Here is a 19,244-nt window from a genome sequence, read left to right on the forward strand (position 1 = left end):
AGCAACTGCTACCATTTAAGAGGGTTTGGGGAAACTTGCCACAAATGAAGTATTTCTTAGTTCTTCATTACACTCCAGAGGTGATCGCCTCCACCAACATCCCTCGCCTGGATGATGGTGTTAGCTTCCTAAATGGCATTTGCCTTTGTCCCTATGCAGACTGTACTCAATCCAATAGCCAGAGCGATACTTTAAACAAAAGTGAAATCATGTCACTGCTTTAGTCCCCATCTCTCAGAGAAAACCCAAGTCCTAACAATGACCCACCAAGGCCCACATGTTACTTCCCTGAGCGACACTACACTGGCATTGCTGTTCTAAACGCTCCAGGTGAGTCTGGAATATCCTAGATTCAGAAGCGGTCTCCTTGCCACCTTCAAGAAAATGGCTTAACACAGTAGATTGGATCACACTAGCAGATGCTGTCTTAAACTTCATTTCTCTCCCAATCCCTTCCTGCTCCCTTGCTAAGAGTCCAAGGAACAAAGAACTGACCATGATTTCTGTGAGGAGTGATCCCATCCCCTGTCAGGAATGATTCCTTACAGACACGGTTATTCCAGCCTCCAGATGAGGTAGTTAGATAGGCAGGCAATCCAGTTTTGGCTAGTGGGGAGGAAAGGAAAGGGTACTGAAGATTTTGGTCTCTGATAAAAGGAGTACGTAAAGGGATGAAAAAATCTTCTTTCCTCCACCCCATTCTCTTCCTGCCTTGACCATGAGCATGGAAGGATGTGATGTTTGGAGCTGTAGCAGCCATCTTGTGACTATAGAGGCTGAGGCCTAAGAAAGGAAAGTCAATATCCCGGGATGAGGCAGCTTAAAGTTGAAAAGAACCCTGGTCTCAATGATAAAGCTGAGCCACTGCCACAAACCGGGAATCACTGACCTCCAGACTTTTTGTAAGATATTCAAATATCTTTTAATAAAAACACTGTTAGTATATGCCAATTGCACCCTAACTAATATCCAGACATTTCACTACTTTTTAAATTTTTTATTTATTTTTAAAATTAATTTATTTTTTAATTGAAGGATAATTGCTTTACAGAATTTTGTTGCTTTCTGTCAAACCTCAACATGAATCAGCCACAGGTATACGTATATCCCCTCCCTTTTGAACCTCCCTCCCCATCCCACCCGTCTAGGTTGATACAGAACCCTTGTTTGAGTTTCCTGAGCCATACAGAAAATTCCCATTGGCTATCTATTTTACATATGGTAATGTAAGTTTCCACTTTATTTATTTTTAATTGGAGGATAACTGCTTTACCATACTGTGTTGGTTTCTGCCATATATCAACATGACAGAGACTTCACTACTGACACCAGTCTTGCTGTGGGGTACTCAACAGAAATGTGTTCTATGTATGAATGAATGAATTTCATGGTATACCTTCGGATATTTTAAGAATAAAATTTTATTAAACTGTTTTGCTAATTAAGCATATTTTCTGAAATGCTCATGTAACCAGTTTTTTAGACATTCTTCTCTAAAATCAATATCTGATTTAAGATTGAAAAAGAAAAAAATTGCTATTTTATATTTAAATCAGTAGATGCTCAAATGAAGGTAACAGTACTAATAATATTAATAAATGTCATCTCTTGTTCATTTCTTCAGTACATATTTATTGTGAGGTTAATATACCAGATGCTTTAAAGCCAGAGATGAAAAGACCTAGCTCCTAGTTTTAAAGATCTCACAGTAGAGTGGGAGCTGTTAACACCACTTTGCAATGTACAAAATGTTTTTTAAAAATAAACTTTAAAATGTGACAATAGCAGCAATAAGCATGTATTGAAAGCTAACTCCATGCCAGGCTTTGTGCAAAGCCCTTTATCTGCAGGATCTCATGCCATCCTCACTCCCACTCTGAGGGAGGTGTGATTATCATCCCCGTTTCACAGACGAGACAGCTGGGGTTAGAATGGTTCCGCTTACTTACCCATGGTCACATGGTGGAAAGCTAGAATTCACACTTATTAAAAGTTGATGGTGGTTTAGTCTCTTCAGACACGTTCGACTCTTTATGACCCCATGAACTGTAGCCCACCAGCATCCTCTGTCCATAGGACTCTCCAGGCAAGAATACTGGAGTGGGTTGCCATTTCCTTCTCCAGGGGCTCTTCCCAACCCAGGGATCGAACCCAGTTGCCAACCCAGGGAGTGAACCCAGCTCTCCTGCATTGCAGGCAGATCCTTTACCAACTGAGCTTAGCTATGGTTATTTGTAAAACCACGCTGACAAGTGTGGTGGCAGGTGTGGAAAGGTTCAGGAGCCACGGCTGATTGGAAGGTCAGTAAGAAAATGGGGCCATGAGACTGAAGCCATCTTAGGCTGTCTCTGCAGAACTAGAGGCTCCTGGTCAGGAAACGACAGGTCAGGACACCATTCTGTATTGAAAGGAAACGCAGGCAGGATTGTTTTTCCCTCTTGAACTGTAACCCGGAAATGAAACTATCACTTGAGCCTCTCCAAGGGATGTCCCCTTGGGTGCCTCCGAGACACTCCAACTGAACATGGTGTTTGATTTCACACAAGGCACTCAATGTTTGTTGAACAAATAAAGATATAGCTGCCGTGGTTGCGTGTGGCAGTTTTATGTCGCAGTGGTTTGCAGACAGGGATTATGTCCGTCTCGTCTGCGTCTGGGGCTGGCCTCAGCTTCAGGGATTGGCTGGTTGATGGCTTTGTTCCAGCCCTGACTCAGTCTGACCACTGGCTGAGGCAAATGTCTACATGAGAACAGCCCATGTGTTAGGAGGGGAAAGTGCTCCCCTGAGCCCTAGACAACTTGGTGTGAAGCCCAAGGCTGCTGCTGGTCAATTACTTCACCTTGAACAAGGAACAGTATTTCTGGACTCCGGCTCCCTCACTTAACCCTTATTTGTACCCGGGACTTCCATGGCAGCCTAGTGAAGCCCATGATGCTTTCTCAGAACACAGCTGTTAAAAGTCCAAAATGAAATGCAACACTCGCTAGGATGGCTATTAGGGAAAAAGAAAAAAAAGGAGAATAACAAGTATTGGTGAGGATGTGAAAATATTTGGAACCTTGGTGCACTGCTGGGAATGCAAAATGGTGCAAAGTGTACCACTGGTACAGTCTGGCATTTCTTCAGAAAAGTTAAACACAGAATGACCATGTTTCCCAGCAAGTCCATCCTTGGTACATATCCCCCCCCACCAAAAGGAAAGCAGAGACTCAAATAGGTACCTGTATGCCAATGTTCATAGCAACATTATTCAAGGAGCCAAAAGGTGGAAACAGCACAAGTGTCCATCAACAGGTGAAAGCATAACCAAAATGCGGTATATACACATACTGGAAGGTTCCTCAGCCATAAAACAATGAAGTTCTGATGCATGCTACAACATGCATGAACCTTAAAAACATTACATTAAGTGAAAAGTCAGACAAAAGAACAAATATGACCACATTCTACTTACACAAGATATCTAGAATAGGCAACAAAGAGACAGAAAGTAGAAAAGAAACTCTTGAGGGATGGAGAGGGAGGGATGGGGGTTATTTCTTAATGGACAGAAAATTCCTGCTTGGGAATAATGAAAATGTTCAAAATGTTCTGGAAACAGACAGTGATGATGGTTGCAAAACAATGTAAATGTACTTAATGCCACTGAACTGTACACTTTAAAATGACTCAAATGGTGCTCGCTTCGGCAGCACATATACTAAAATTGGAATGGTACAGAGAAGATTAGCACGGCCCCTGTGCAAGGATGACACGCAAATTCGTGAAGCATTCCTTATTTTTAAAATATTGTTTAAATAAACTTCATTTTACTAAAAAAATAAAATGACTCAAATGGCTAATTTTATGTTATGTGTATATTAGCACAACAAATAAAAATTTTTTAAATGCCAAGGATGAAAAAGGAGGTCAATTATTTGAACTACAGTGACTCAAGATATGAAAAAGAAAAGAAACACCTGGGGATAGAGTAACAGATGGACTTTTAAAAATAACATTAAGTAACAAGGTAGAAAGGTGAGTTCCTAATGAGCTAAGTCTGAAGTAGTGAGGAGTGTAAGCACTACTTTAAATTATCTCTGACGACTGTGACGTGCCGTGAACAGATCCGTGATCTCTGTCGCTGAGACAGCACTGCTGCTGCTCCAGTGGTTTGTGGTTTACAATTATAATAGAAGGAAATGCTACATCGCAGTTAGAGGTCAGTGGAAAAGGATGTTATTTTTTTTCCCATCCAGATTATGGACCCGCTGAAGTCTATCCAAGAGATCTTTGGAGACCCATGGAGCCCAGGTGAGAAACTTTTTAACGAGATGATCTCTAAACTATCTTCTGATTAAAATGGTGTGATCTAGGAGTGATTTCTGGCTTTATCTGAATATCACAGATAAATTAACATCTCTGATTGGGTTGCTTTCTTATCTGTAGCTGGGGATTATTACAAAATCTATCTCTCAAGGGCTTTGTGAGGAAAAGGAAGTAAGGAAAGCATTTTGTGTGTGTGTGTGAGTCGCTCATTAGGAGCTCTGTAAAACTGTAAAGCTCTTGTGTAAATGCCACACAGTATCAGGGAAACCTGAGTACATGAAGACACCTTCCCTATCATCTGCACAACTGTCCCCCAGGGCTCAGCGATCCTTCAGAATTTTTGCTCAGAGCTCTGTGGACTATGGGGGAAAAAATGCTGGGCACTCTTTGTTAAAGAATAGCATGTCCTGGAACTTCCCTGGGGTCCATGGTTAAGAATCTGAATGCCCATGCAAGGGACATGGGCTCGATCCCTGGGTGAAGAACTGGGATTCCCATATGCCGCGAGACAGCTAGGCCCATTCAATGCAACTGGAGAAAGCCCCACATGCTGCAATGCAGAGCCCAAGAACCACAACAAAGACCCATTGCAGCCAAAAAAAAAAGAAAATCACAGAATAGAATGCACGCCCTGTGTTAAAATACAGTGTTGTGAACTACTGTATGCCAGCAGATTCAAAAATACAGACAAACCGGACCATTTTTAAGGAAAATACCAATTATCAAATAGACTCAAGAAGAAATAGAAAACCTGAACAGATTAATGACTCTTCAAGAAAATTGAGTGAGTTGTCAAATGCATCCTCTCTACAGAGGGCATCAAGCCCAGATGGTTTTATGATTAAGTTTTACTAGCTCTTGAGGGCATCTTCTCTCACTGATCCTATTTCCCCCAAAAGACCCATGCTGCCTGAAAACTGAGGAAATTGTACCAAACCCTAAAGCATGAGTGAGACAGCTATGACCATGCCTGACCCTGCAGTATCACTGGCATCTAAACAGTGCCTTGCCAGGATACTTGATGTATGTTCCTTGAATGAATGATAAATGATAAAAACAAGGCAAATTATTAAATGAAGATCATGTATTAGAACTAAATTATTGTGGTATAGGAAAAACAGCTGGTAAAATTGATGGTCTGCCTATTCCTCTTCGATTTGGCGACAAAGTCAGGTTTGATTAGAAGAGGGGAGGCAAATTCAAGTTGGATTGGAAGAGGGGAGTGAAGGAGCCGGCTACCTTCAGTGGTTGGGAGAACCAGCCAGGACGGCCTCAGGACACTGGCGAACGGGACCCCAAGGAGGAGGGGGCACCTCCCTGGCTGTCCCATTAACACGTCCCAAAGATGTAGGAATTCTTCATTTTGCACCAGGCTTAGTGCAGTGCTTGGAAGGTGGGGGCTCTCAGAACATATTTATTCAATGAATGGATGGAGTAGACTGGGAGAAGGCCCAGGGTCAGGGCTGGGGAATGAAGAGCTGGAGATGGAAAGCAGCCTCTCATAGGTTTGGCCAGATCTGAGCCCTTTGGACCGGATTCCTCTGCAGTTTACTTCATGGTCCAGCCTGACTTGAAAGGCCTCTGGAGCTCATCCTCCCAGGGTTTCTCATGGCCAAATGTTGCTCACTGCACATACTGCATCGTGCCTTTCCAAAGGCCCCTCCTGGCTCCCAGCCCAGGTGGTCAGATCCCTCCGGTTTCTCCCCCAGCCCTGCCCCCTGCATCAGCTCTTTGTGTGTCTGGCCGTCCTGCTTCCTCTTTGATGTTCTTACTCATTGGCTGGCTGCGGGCTTACGAAAACGTCTCCCTCCTCCTCCTCTCCCGGCCTCACCATCCTCCGAGGAGCCAAAATACACACACTACCCTCCTTTCATCCTTCCCTATAAATCAGCCTTCTCTGGATATACTGAAAGGAAGCTTTTCTGAGTTAGTGGTTTTAATTCCTGGCTTTTGAAAGATCTCACTTGGACCTGGTTTCACATCCTGGCCAGATGGCACTGGTTTCCCATCTGCAGCCCAAAGATGTTGGCTGCCCAACCCATCGGGCTTGTCCGACCTGCTTTCAAGACTCAGGAACGCACGATGGTAAACTAATAAGTACCACACCGCTGGAGTCTTTGAACATGTCAGGAACAGTTATATCACCCTGAAATGGGAAGGTGAGGCGAATCAGAAAGGGAAGAGAGGCCACTTAGGAACATGTCAGAGAAGACACACTGTCTTCCACAAACTGGGAAATTTGTAAGTCGAAGTCTAGTATCTCTGAATATGACTGTATCTGGAGATGAGGTCTTTCAATAGGTGACAAAGGTTATATGAGACCATTAGGGCCAACTCTAATCCAGTGTGACTAGTGTCCTTATAAGAAGAGGCAATGTGGACACAGACGGGGACAGAGGGAAGCCCACGTGAGTTCACAGGGAGCTGGCAGTCGTCTGCAAACCCAGAGGAGAGGCCTCACTTAACCAAGCAGGACTCCACAGAGACAGACCCTTCCCCCATTTTCCCCAGCTCCTCTCTGAAGTACCCAGAGAATAGGATCTCATGCATATTTCCTGAGTTTTTCAGATGCTAAAAACCACCAAATGGAAGAAATTAACTATCTGATCATCATGAGCAAGCAGCCCCCAGACCTCCTGGCACCTAAGGATTGATACTGTTAACCATGCTGCTACTTTACCATTAACCAATAAAAGAATTACGCATGAGCTGATCACAGACTCTGGGATGCCCTTCCTCACCTGGCCTTTAAAAGCACTTTGCTGAAACCCTTCAGGGAGTTCAAGTGTTTCTTGGGCATAAGCTACCTGGTCTCCTTGTTCGCTCTTGCAATAAATGAATTTGCATTCAGTAACATCACCAAGAATCCAATCCTTGATCTGGGACTTCTGCCTCCGGAGTCATGAGAAAATAAATTTCTGTCGTTCAAGTCTGTGCCACATTGTTATGGCAGCTCTAGAAATTAATATACAACTCAAGTCTCTCTAATATTTCCTCTCAAGAATACATGAAATGTTTATGGGTTGCTTATTCAGGCAATTTTGGAACTAGCTCTCCTTGTATTTTCAGTATCCAAGAGTCATTAAATATTTAGACATCAATTTTTTAAGTAAAGATGATCATTGATAATTCTTTATAATAATTTCAAAAGAATATAAAATATCAATATCTTTTCATATTTTCAGTAGGGACTTGGAAAAAGATACAGAATATATTTCATCAAATTTGGAAATGATTCGAACTTACTAAGGAGGAAAAGCGTATTCATTGAGAATGATGAACCTAAACAAAGAAAGTAAAATTTAATACAAAAAATTGTAAAGTATTCCACTTAAGTTAAAAAAAAAAGTCTGCTATGTGATACTAAGCACCTGTAATAAAGGCTTAGTGATTTTTGTTGACTGCAAGCTCTACACCAAATTAACCAAAAAAGCTAAGGCAATTTACCTGTAATCATTCTTTCATTCATTCACTTAACATTGTCAGAAAAGAAACCCAGGAATTTGACAAATTATACGTTGTCAGTCACTAAAAAAGTCCTAGTTTCTCCCTTGCTTAAAAAACATTATTTCAAAGGTTCCTAAGGCAGATTTTTCTTGGAAAGCAAATAGTTAGCTTTTTTTTTTAATAGAGGAGAAAGTCCTTATCTTTGGGTTCATTTCTTAATTCTGCAGGCACCTCCCTAGAATCCTGGAATGTGGCAGTTTACAGATGAGATGTTTATGTAACCCCCTACACATAAGGCCTTTGATATCCCTGAAGCCTGAGGAGGCAATTCATTCCCTGTGCTAATCTGGTGGTGACAAAGTTTCACATGGAAGAAAAATCTGTTTCCTTAAAAACTCAGGTAATTGGGTCTTCATTTCCTCTTTAAGGTCTTATGATCTTAATAACAAGTCTAAGCTCTGCCATAACACAGCCTTCAGAGCCCTTCATCTTCTTTTTTTTTTTTCAAACTAAACATCCTCAGGTCTTTCAACTTTTTCCCACATGCCTTGGCTTCAGGAACATTCCCCAGTCCAGTGGCTCCTCTCTGGAGACTTCTCCTCTTTGCTCACTGGTTCATTTGCTCCTTCTCTTGGTGTTCACTGAGTGTCTGTTGGGTACCTCACACATTATTAGCATCGCTGATACAATGCAGACAACAATGCTGGCAATCACTGTCCAGGCTGACAAGCTCGGGCAGAGAGCCTGCTGCAGGGGTGTGTTGTTGAGGCACTATTAACAAACCCCAACTGAGAAATTAGGGCCGCTTCCATGAACACTCGAAAGATGAGTCCAATTCGGTTGGCTGAAACACAGGAGGAGGGTTGCAGAAAAGAATCTGAGCCAAAGGAAATGTTACGTTGGCTTCTCCAACCCCACCTCTGCTGCTCAGTGGTGGCATGACCTAGAGCAAAACATTTAACGTCTCTAAGCCTCAGTTTCTTCATCTGTAAAATGGGGATAATAATATTAACACCACATAGAGGGAAGGGTGAACTGCCTAGCACATAGTAGATGCTCTCCCAAAAGGGGCAGCCATCATTAATGTTGTTATTATTATCATCTGGTAGGGAAACCTGGGACATGATTGTCTCTGGAAGGGTAAGGCTATATGCCTTGCCCCCAAGAGCAGCAGCCATCAAAGAGGAGAAAAGAAAAAGTGGCTATGTCACCTACTGAAAGGACACCCACACATACACAATGCAGGTGCCAAACACATGGGCAAGCTGAGGATCAAACATCCTGGAACTGAAGAAGGGAATGAGGGAGGGACGGGAATGGAGAAGAAGAGATAAAACAGAGTTACAGAAAAGGAAGGGGACAGAGTTTACTAGAGAAGAGAAGGTGAGAGACTCTGTAGAAGAAAGTCAGGTTATGTATTCGTTGACTAGGAAAGTTTTTAAGTCTGTGGCTTAAGTCAGATACTATTCTTTTTGGAGCTTCTCGGTATTAATCACAAGATAGGAATGAAGAATTCACTTCATATAGTTTATAATGACTGAATGATAAAAGAGATGTTGCTTTATACATAAAACAGGCTGACAGCGAGGAGAGGAGATGTGCTTTCTGCGTCCGGACTGAGCAGCGCCACGACAGTCCCTCCATCACGTCCATAATTGGGCCCTGGCTCTGTCCCAGAGGATGCACAGCGGGAGATTGACAAAGGGTGTGATCTCACTTCAAAGGGGTTATTCTTTTTTTAAGTCTTTGCTATACTTAAAAACAATTTGATCAGCTCTATGCATCAACCTTCATTTTTATAACCAGTTCTGATGATAAAGACACACGCCAGACACTGGCTTCTTTAGATGTGTGCTAATCACTGTGCTGTAAGAGGCTTGAGGCTCCCCACGTTTGCTAACTCCCCCTGGGTAGGAAAATGCGAGCAGCCTATTCAAAGCCGCAGAAAGAGTCGACCCAGCTGACAGTTCGCTTATACGCTGCAGCTGCAATTTTCTCAGCAAATGTTATTCATCCTGCACTGTCTCTCTGGTTCATGCTTAGCATCTCTTACTAAGATCCTTTCCTCCTGCCCATCCCCACCCCAACTCCTAGATTTCTCCTCTGCAAAGATTCTCAAACTGAAGTCTTCAGAAATGGCAACTTCTCAAGCCCCAACCCAGGCCTACTGAATCAAACACTCTGGTCCTGCGAACCAGCCAGCGGTCTGTGTGCAATGAGTCTTTCAGAGCTTCTGAGAGACAATTAGGCATGAGGACCAGTGTTCAGTTTCCCAGATCTTACTGCGCACCCTACCTGCTACCAACCCCCTGCCTGATTCTGCTGCCCCATCCCTTCTATCTTAAAACTTCTCCCTCTCATCCGGAGAGAAGGAAAGAAAGCCAAAGATCGCATCGGGGATGGCGGAGAGAGGAGGTTCACTACCGGGAGCCAGAGAAGGGACGAGAAGGCGGGAATAGGTGATGTCACCACGCCCCAGATGAGACATGAAAGATCCCTGACTCCAGTCACCTCCCTTTATAGGTGAATACACTGGAGAGGAAAAAGCAGCTTTCTCGGAGTCACGTGCTAAGAGACTGCAACCATGGACAGGAGGATGAAATCAGCCATCTGTATGCCTCATCCTCTCCGTGGTCCAACAACCGCAGAGCTTCCGCTGTGGGCGGGACCAAAGAGGGGGCTTGAGGTCAGTGACCCCGGTGTGACCTGCAGTAGCAGCAACACCTCCAAAGACTGATGGGCATCTCGTGGTCTGCTCAAAACTCCTGGTCAAGCAAGCTCGAGTATTTCTTTGCTCAAACACACAACTCCTCAGCCACGAGTCCTCTTGCGGAGTAGGGTGGGGCTGGGAAGGACAACTTTTCATTCTGGGTTTTCAGAAGTGTGTAGCTCAGCTGGTAAAGAATCCACCTGCCAATGCAGGAGACCCGGTTCGATTCCTGAGTCAGGAAGATCCGCTGGAGAAGGGAATGGCTACCCACTGTGGTATCTTGGGCTTCCCTGGTGGCTCAGACGGTGAAGAATCTGCCTGCAATGCAGGAGACCTGGGTTCCAGCCCTGGGTTGGGAAGATCCCCTGAAGAAGGGAACGGCTACCCACTCCACTTTTCTGGCCTGGAGAAGCCCATGGACAGAGAGCCTGGCGGGCTACAGTCTACGGGGTCACAAGGAGTCGGACACGACTGAGCGACTTTAACTTTCAGAAGCCTTAACAAATTTACCAAATCGCTTTACTTCTCTTCTCCTGGGCTTCCTCATCTGAAAATGAGATAAACCTATCACCACCTTGCAGTGTTTTGTCTTTTTTACATAGATCCAGTGGGCGGGCCTGTCCCTACTCACAGCAAGGTCTCACTAAGTGATCGTACCTCCAGAGGTGTCATGAGACATAAAAAACGGTGCCTTCCTTCAAGGGTTTACAATCTGATGCTAAAAACAGGGCAAGTACAAAAATAACCAGAATAGGAATCCTTGGTATGTGCCATTATTACCCCTCAGAATATAAAGCAAAGTGAGTTGACACCTTGGCAGAGGATCTGAGTGCTTGTGGCCCATCCCGGGATGGGAGGGTCCTGCCTGGCTGGCAGGGGGAGGAGGTGGCATTTAGTCTGCCCTTGCCTGACAATAGTGAAAGTGAAAGTGAAGTCACTCAGTTGTGTCCTATTCTTTGCGACCCCATGCCCTCTAGCCTACCAGGCTCCTCCATCCACGGGATTTTCCAGGCAAGAGTACTGGAATGGGTTGCCATTTCCTTCTCCAAGGGTGATAATAAGCCTTACCCAAAGAAAAGAGCTGACTCATTAGAAAAGGCACTGATGATGGGAAAGATTGAAGGCAGGAGGAGAAGGGGACGACAGAGGATGAGATGATTGGATGGCATCACCGACTCAACCGACATGAGTTTGAGCAAACTCCAGGAGATAGTGAAGGACAGGGAAGCCTGGTGTGCTGCAGTCCACGGGGTCACAAAGAGTCAGATACAACTGAGTGACTGAACAACAACAACAAAGTAAAAATACTCCACGTAGAAGAGGGTGAACAAAGCCCCAGAAAGTTCAAGGAAGGAGACAAAAGTTGTATCCGTGACAGAGTGGCTTCAGGGCATGTTAAGACTGGTGGCGTCAATGGGTCTTGTCCTTCCAGAAGCCAAAAGTTCAGATAGCTTCTGGCATCTACTTTTCTTCCCTCACTGAGGGTGCCAACAAATGTCAATTAAGGGGATTGTTTCAGGATGTGGAAATTCATTTACTGGCAGCCAATGCTTGAAAATGTTAATAATTATCAGCCCAGGCAAGAACCTCCATTGGCAACACAGGGTAGGGCATTCTTACACTTAATTCCCTAGGCCAGCCAGTTCCTTCGGTCACATTGCTAATTTAGGCTTCAGCTCCTTGTTTGAAACATTTCATTTTTTCTGATGTTCTGAGATCAGGTTTAATTAGAGACGTATGCAAAATTGGAAATAAATGCCTAGTAACGTACTACGCCTTCCCAGGAACAGAATCTGGAGCTGTATACTGTGAGTTCTTCGATTGTCTTCATTAGCTTATTTTTAAGTAGTGAATTAACTGTTTGGAAGAAATGTTATTAAATTTCATGACCTTTACCCCCTGAACACCTCTGGAATTTTTCCTAGCAGAGTTGAGGGGATGGGAAGTCAGCTCCCACCATCCCCGCTCCAACACACTCTGGGGCACCACCTCCCACTTCTTGAATCTACTGTCCTGTTGTCACAACGTGCTCATTTCAATCACAAGCATGAATTCTTTGCGGGCGCCATTGATCCGAAAGGGGAGTCTATTGCAGGGAAAGGAAAAGCTTTCAAGGTTAGTTAGTGGAAATAAAATGAGCGAGCTTGGTGAATTTAGAAAAGACAGCACATGTCAACAGGACCTCGTAAAAGACAAACAAAACAGGGGAGCCAGCAGGTGGACGCGCACGGACGGTTTGCATGTACTGTCATTCCAAGAGTGAGGGGCTTCACCAATACAGTGGGACTTGGGCAAGGAGGGCTAAGGTTTCCAAAAAGGCTGATATGCCCCCACTGGTGGCCCTGGTGACAGCTCCATCCCCATATGACTGTGACATAATAAGGAGAAAAGTGTGCAGATGCAGAGCAGGCGGCAATTAGGAGTGGGGAGCAACATGACTTCCAGTTAGCACCACCCTGAAGGGAACTTAGGAAGGAGTCTGGGAGGGGACAGGTGCCACTGAGGCAGGAGAGGTGCAGAGGGAAGAATCTAACAGCTTCCATGAGCTTAGGCTTTGCGTATAGCCCAGGAAACCCTGGGTTTCCCTGGTGGCTCAGACGGTAAAGGGTCTGCCTGCCATGTGGGAGACCCAGATTCGATTCCTGGGTTGGGAAGATCCCCTGGAGAATGGAATGGCAACCCACTCCAGTATTCTTGCCTGGAGAATCCCGTGGACGGAGGCGCCCGGTGGGCTACAGTCCATGGGGTCACAAAGAGGCGGACACTCACACACACAGCACACCCGGCTTAGGCTGCCCAGGTGGCACAGTGGGTGGAAAGGGAATCAGCAGTGACCACCACTGTTGCCAGTTTCACGTCTTCCAGGGCTCCCACCTCTGCAGCACGAAGCCCAGACTTTTTGTTGGCGTCCCCAAGGTCCTAAGTTACCTGGTTCCCACCTCCTCTGGGCTTGTCTCTAGCTCAGACCACTTGCTTTACAGACATGGCGGTCCTGATGGCCTCACCAGCCCCCACCTCCATGCTCCATCCTCACGGCTTTCCTGGCAGCTCATCTCCCAGCTTCATGTGGTCCCAACTTTCCCTGGGAATGCTCCCCTAAACCAGCCATTTTCAAAGTGGGGTTTGGGGACCCCCACCTGAGGGTCCATGAAATCAAAACTATTTTTGTAACAACACTAATGTTTGCCTTTTATACTCTCTCTTACGTGTGTATATAGTTCAAAATGTATCCTGAGGTGGTTTTAGAGTCCACACTACTATTAATCTTGAAGAAACTATTATTTGTCTAGTTCTGGTGTCGTGTCAAAGAATACCCATACTCATATAAATGGCTATTACAATTAAGTTCCTCCTTTTTCTGACTACATATCTGTGTGAGGCCATATTTTCTTCAAGTAACACAACCCAAAAAGTATTTCATAACAGACTGAATGGATGAGAAATGAGAATCCAGGTGTCTTTAATTAAGCTAGACATTAAGCAGAGTTGCAAAAATGTGAAATCCTCCATTCTTCTCATAATATTTTTATTTTGAAAATATTATTATACAAATATTTTAATTTGCATCATGCATCAGGTTTTGTGTTTACTGAAGTGAAGTGAAAGTCACTCAGTCATGTCCGACTCTTTGTGACCCCATGGACTATATATAGTCCATGGAATTCTCCAGGCCAGAATACTGGAATGGGTAGCCTTTCCCTTCTCCAGGGGACCTTCCTAACTCAGGGGTCAAACCCAGGTCTCCCACATTGCAGGTGGATTCTTTACCAGCTGAGCCACGAGGGAAGCCCTGTGTCTTTATTACTGTTATTTTAAAATTAATTAATATTTTTATAGTTTTCCTTTTCAATTTTGCCTTTAAATTTTATTTATTATTTTTGGCTGCACTGGGTCTTCACTGCAGTGTGTGGGCTTCTCACTGTGGTGGCTTCTCTTGTTGCAGAGTGTTGGCCCACTAGTTGTGGTTACCGGGCTCTAGAGTTCAGGCTCAGTAGTTACAGCACCTGTTGCTCCTCGACATGTGGAATCTTCCGAGACCAGGGATTGAACCTCTATCCCCTGCATTGGCAGGTGGATTCTTTTTTGTTGTTGTTGCAAAGAGTTGGACACAACTGAATACTCACCCATGCATCCATGCCAGTCTCTAAGTCATGTCTGATTCTTTTGCAAGACCTCATGGACTGGAGCCCACCAGGCTCCTCTGTCCATGGAATTTTCCAGGCAAGAATACTAGAGTGGTTTGCCATTTCCTTCTCCAGGGGATCTTTCTGACCCGGGGACTGAACCCAAGTCTCCTGCCTTGATGCACTGGCAGGCATATTCTTTACTGCTGAGCCGCCAGGGAAGCCCAACAGGTGGATTCTTAACCACTGAACCACCAACGAAGTCCCTCCATTTCAATTTCTGCTCCAGTAAACCTCAGTAGATTTAACCCACAAAAACAAAAGCTCTTTGGGATCCTCAGTAATTTGTGAGTGTACGAAGGTCCTGAGATCCAAAAGTTTGAGAACCACTTTCTTAAACTGAGCCAACAGCAGGCAGAGTAGAGCTATAACTTAGCTACGCCTCTACTTTTGCACACAGATTCCAGCAAGTTAATGACCTTTTCACACATGTCTTCCCCACTGCATGTGTACTTCTTGGTTGCACTTTAACCCCCTCATGTCTGGCACAGAGCAGAAATTCCAGATAAATGAATGAAGTAGAAGGCAAGCCCTCCTGGACACACATCACGGACTACCACTTGAGTGACATGCAAACATCTATAGGAAGGCAGAAAAATACCTGCATTATTTTTTTAATAGACTCAAGTTGTTACCCGGCCTCTCACTTGAATTTACACACAAATATAAATTTTTTTTTTAATCAGAAAATTCAAATGAAAATTTAGCCTATGAAATAATTCTGCTTCTACTCTGTTAAACATTCAGAGAAAGTCATACAAGCAAGTAATTGGTGGGATACACCATACAGTGGGTATCACCAATCCAGCCATCAAAAAAGCAGTGAGGGCAAGGACTACAAGGAGCACGACTTCTCCATCTTTGTTCGCTGTCAAAGGTAAACCGAAAGCAGGTGGCACTAGAGAATCCAGGCCAGAACGGTGGTGTTTACCTTCAGTTTCATGGTTCACACTCACTCCCCACGTTCCCAAGTCAAGCTGCCCTCCCACACATCAGGGAGTGGACATGCCATTCCTTGGGGGGCAGAGGTGTACCATATCCTACCCCCTCTTTGTCCCTGACACATTCTCCTGCAAAATCAGAAAAGCAGAGGGGGAGGATGATAGACTTGGGGTTGATGCCCTTAGCAAAACAGGATCTCTTACCTGCGAAGACCAGGTTTCTCTTTCAGAGCCAGAGCTCAAGTCAAAGGAGAGAGCAGTGAATGCTGACCACTAGGGGAGGCCCAGTGTCTGTGTGTGGGGGGAAGGTGAGAGTGTGTGAGTGTGTGTGTCTATGTGCATGTGTGTGTATCAGAAAGTATGTGTGGGGGGAAGAGAGAAAGGCAGGGAGTCGGGGCAGAGATAGCTAATACCAAGAGGCACATGTATGCTCTTCTGGCTAAGTATGGGGTGGCTCATTCCAAAAACAGCCCCATTAGAAACCCAACTGTATAATCACTGCTGTTGATCTAGGAATCAGGCATTTTTAGCTCTCTCTCTCTCCCTCTCACACACCCACACACCTCTGCCATCTCTCTTTATAGATAGATAGATGATAGACAGATATGTTTATCTTATGATGACATATGTTTATCATCTTGAAACATTTTTAAAAAGTCCATTAATCAGTATACTAAACATCGCCAAGTCCTTTCCACATATGCAGAAATCATATGTTCATGTCACTATGGAAACAGATTCTCAGGAGACTAAAGACATGAAGGGCCCAGCATCCTTGGGGTCATCACTTAAAGCACCGTAAAGATTCTGATCTCTCAGAACAGAGCTTCTGGTTCCTCTGGTCTCTTGTCATTTCAGATGCTGAGGCAACCAGACACGTGATAGTTCTCTCAGTCTCCTTCAGAGGGGGTCAGATTTTAGGGGCTGGCCAACAAGATACAAATATGAAACACAGTTCTGGAGGGACTTCTCTGGAGGTCCAGTGGTTAAGACTCCTTATTTCACTACATGGGCACGAATTAGATCTCTGGTTGGGGAACTAAGATCCTGCATCAGTTCAGTTCAGTCACTCAGTCATGTCCAACTCTTTGCCACCCCATGAGCTGCAGCACGCCAGGCCTCCCTGTCCATCACCAACTCCCGGAGCCTACCCAAACTCATGTCCATTGAGTCGGTGATGCCATCCAACCATCTCATCCTCTGTCCATGTAGCAAAAAAAAACAAAAAAACCCACAGTTTTGGAGAACAACTTCATGGAATGATGGTTGTGGGAAAGCTTTCATTCACTGTGTACCTATAATTCACATATATTCATTACCATGCCTTCTTCTCACAAAGATCAGCGTTAGAATTCCCATTTTATGGATGAGGAGACTGAACCTCAGAGAGGTTACGTGGCCTAAGTGTACCCACTTGGTCAGCATCAGGGCCAGGTCTATGAAGCCAGGTCTATGCCAAAAACACCGTCTTGCCACTGACCAGCCTTCCTGTGACCCCTGCATCCTCGGCCTTCCAGAGCCCATGTTCAGAACCAGGCCCATTCCTCTATATCCTACGTGTTTTCAGGATCTTTCCTTTCTCTTGGAGAAAGAAAAAGCTTCACCTGAAGGAAACACGTTCACTGGGAGAGAAACACAGACCTCTGACATCTTATATTTCTAATCTCCTGATTCCATCTCTCTTTCGTGCCAGCTTCCACCTTCCACAAACCTGCTCTTCTTCCCAAGGTGCCAGGTAGGGAAGCATCATCAACACAGATCCGCAGACAGACCCAAGAAAACATTCTCACAACACCCTTGTCCGGGTAAGTCCAACCAGGACCTTTTCAGATGAAAACCCACGCCCTTGCTTACTGGAAAAAAGTCAGGAGCTTCAGATTAAATGGAAAGTTTTGCAATAGAAGAGGTTTTCATTTCACTTGAAAACCAACGTACAACCACATCCTCAACTCAGGACGACTCCCCGCCAATGAGATGCCCTCTCCTTGCCAATGAGATGCCCTCTCCCCCAGCACACCCAAAGCGGGCACCCAGGGCAGGCCCCGCCTCCATTGGAGGCCCGCCCTGGACCACCTCGGCCTGTTTCTGGGGCGGAGCCCCCCACCCACCCGTCACTCACCCAGGAGGGCCGTCTGAGGGTGGGTCCGAGCGTGTCTCCCTCTGGAGATGGACCTGGGAGGAGGCCGCCGCTCCCTGGCCTCAGCAGGGAGGAGGAGGGTCGGTCCGAAGAGCAGCAGAAAGCAGCCCACCAGCATCTTTTCCATCTTCAAGAAGAGGAAGAGGGGCTAGGCTGTGACAAACAACAGGAGAAGAGGGCTGGGTGAGGTTTCCGGGTCTCCCTGAGCCCGAGGAGCAGTAGACCCACACACCCTCCCGCCCCCTGCCTTTCCCCAATCAGACGTGCCGCTGGTACTTAAAATGCCATTTGTGTGTGTGACCCTCAGACCCCACTGGTAGGCTCTTGAATGGCCTGAGCAGGGCGTGCATAGTTGGAATTTTTCGCCACTTTGGTCACGATAAGACTGAACAGAAAACTTGGGGGAAAAAAAAAATCTACCCTGAAGTTTCTTTTCAATCAAGTTTATTTTCAATTATTCGTAGTCACATTCTATATCCTGGATTTGAAGAAGGGAAAACGCCACCCGAGGAGTCCAAGTAACGATATTTTCTTAGTCTAATAACGGCGGATGGCAGGAATTAATCTGTATGTTTCCCAAGGAATTCACATACAGCTGCATAAGTTAACATGACTTAGCCTCCCAGCCTCCCTGCCTCCCACATGCGTCTATTAAGAGGGAGCGTGGTTCAGTGGTTAAAGGCTTGAACTCTGGCACCAGACTGCCGGGCTCTGGATTCTGGCTCTGACACTTGCTGTGTGTGACCTTGGGCAAGCTACTTAACCTCCCCATGCCATGTGGGAATATGGGATAATATTAGCTAATTGAGTGACTTCACCCATGTAACTGATGCATTCAGGGTAGTGTCTGGCGCACGTGGGGAGGTGGGGACAGCAAGCAAGCAAGCAAAAGTGTTAGGAGAGCAGAGAAGAACAGGATCCAGAGCAATGTTGAGCAAGAAGCTCTCAGATGCAGAAAGAATTTTAGCCCTGAGTTGAGTTTCAGATATCCACTGAGGCAAGACGGTTTCAATCGGAGTAGCACACTCTTGACCAGACTTGAACCGTTTTCTGTGCTGGTCCTGCAGAGTAACTGCTGTTAAAGGCTCTGGAGGAAAGATTCTGAGCAGGGAAGTGACGTGATCAGATCCAGGCTTTCCCAGGCTGGCCAGTCTCAATGCCTCACGTGGGATGGGAAAGGCACTTGCCATGTGGTGAATGATATGGACTCTTCTGCCTGGCAAACCCTCACAATGTCCTGGGACTAGGTTTAAATTGTTTTTCTTCCAGTTTCAGTCGTCACGATGAATGTCATAAGCAATTTATTAATTTACACAAATTAGTGGGGAGGAGGGAATATTTAAGGAAGAACAACATTTAAGGAAGATCATCTGCCTGTAAAGTTTCTTTACTAAGATCTCATCTTGTGCTTGGCCTTTTCACCCAGTTGATTTCATCTAATCCTCATACCTATCTTGCAGCAATCAGAATTACTGTTTCTGCTTTTTAGAGATGAGGAAACTGAGGCTCAGAGAAC

The 19,244-nt window shown here is 45.2% G+C and overlaps 1 protein-coding gene and 1 non-coding gene across 3 annotated transcripts in view; one reads left to right on the forward strand and one right to left on the reverse strand.

Moving 5' to 3' along the window:
* The window catches only part of MATN2 (matrilin 2), a 163,021-nt gene that overhangs the window by 129,336 nt on the left and 14,441 nt on the right, over positions 1-19,244 (reverse strand). For both annotated transcript variants that reach the window (XM_043879246.1, XM_043879245.1), the window contains exon 2: positions 17,711-17,881. In XM_043879246.1, coding sequence (XP_043735181.1) covers positions 17,711-17,855 — 145 coding nt within the window. In that variant the 5' untranslated portion in view covers positions 17,856-17,881. The remainder of the gene's footprint in view (positions 1-17,710; positions 17,882-19,244) is intronic.
* On the forward strand, positions 3,678-3,784 carry LOC122679747. Its single transcript, XR_006336532.1, has one exon. It is a non-coding gene; the product is annotated as a U6 spliceosomal RNA (small nuclear RNA).

The sequence above is a fragment of the Cervus elaphus genome, chromosome 21, assembly GCF_910594005.1.
Source record: "Cervus elaphus chromosome 21, mCerEla1.1, whole genome shotgun sequence".
In the NCBI taxonomy this organism is placed as follows: Eukaryota; Metazoa; Chordata; class Mammalia; order Artiodactyla; family Cervidae; genus Cervus; species Cervus elaphus.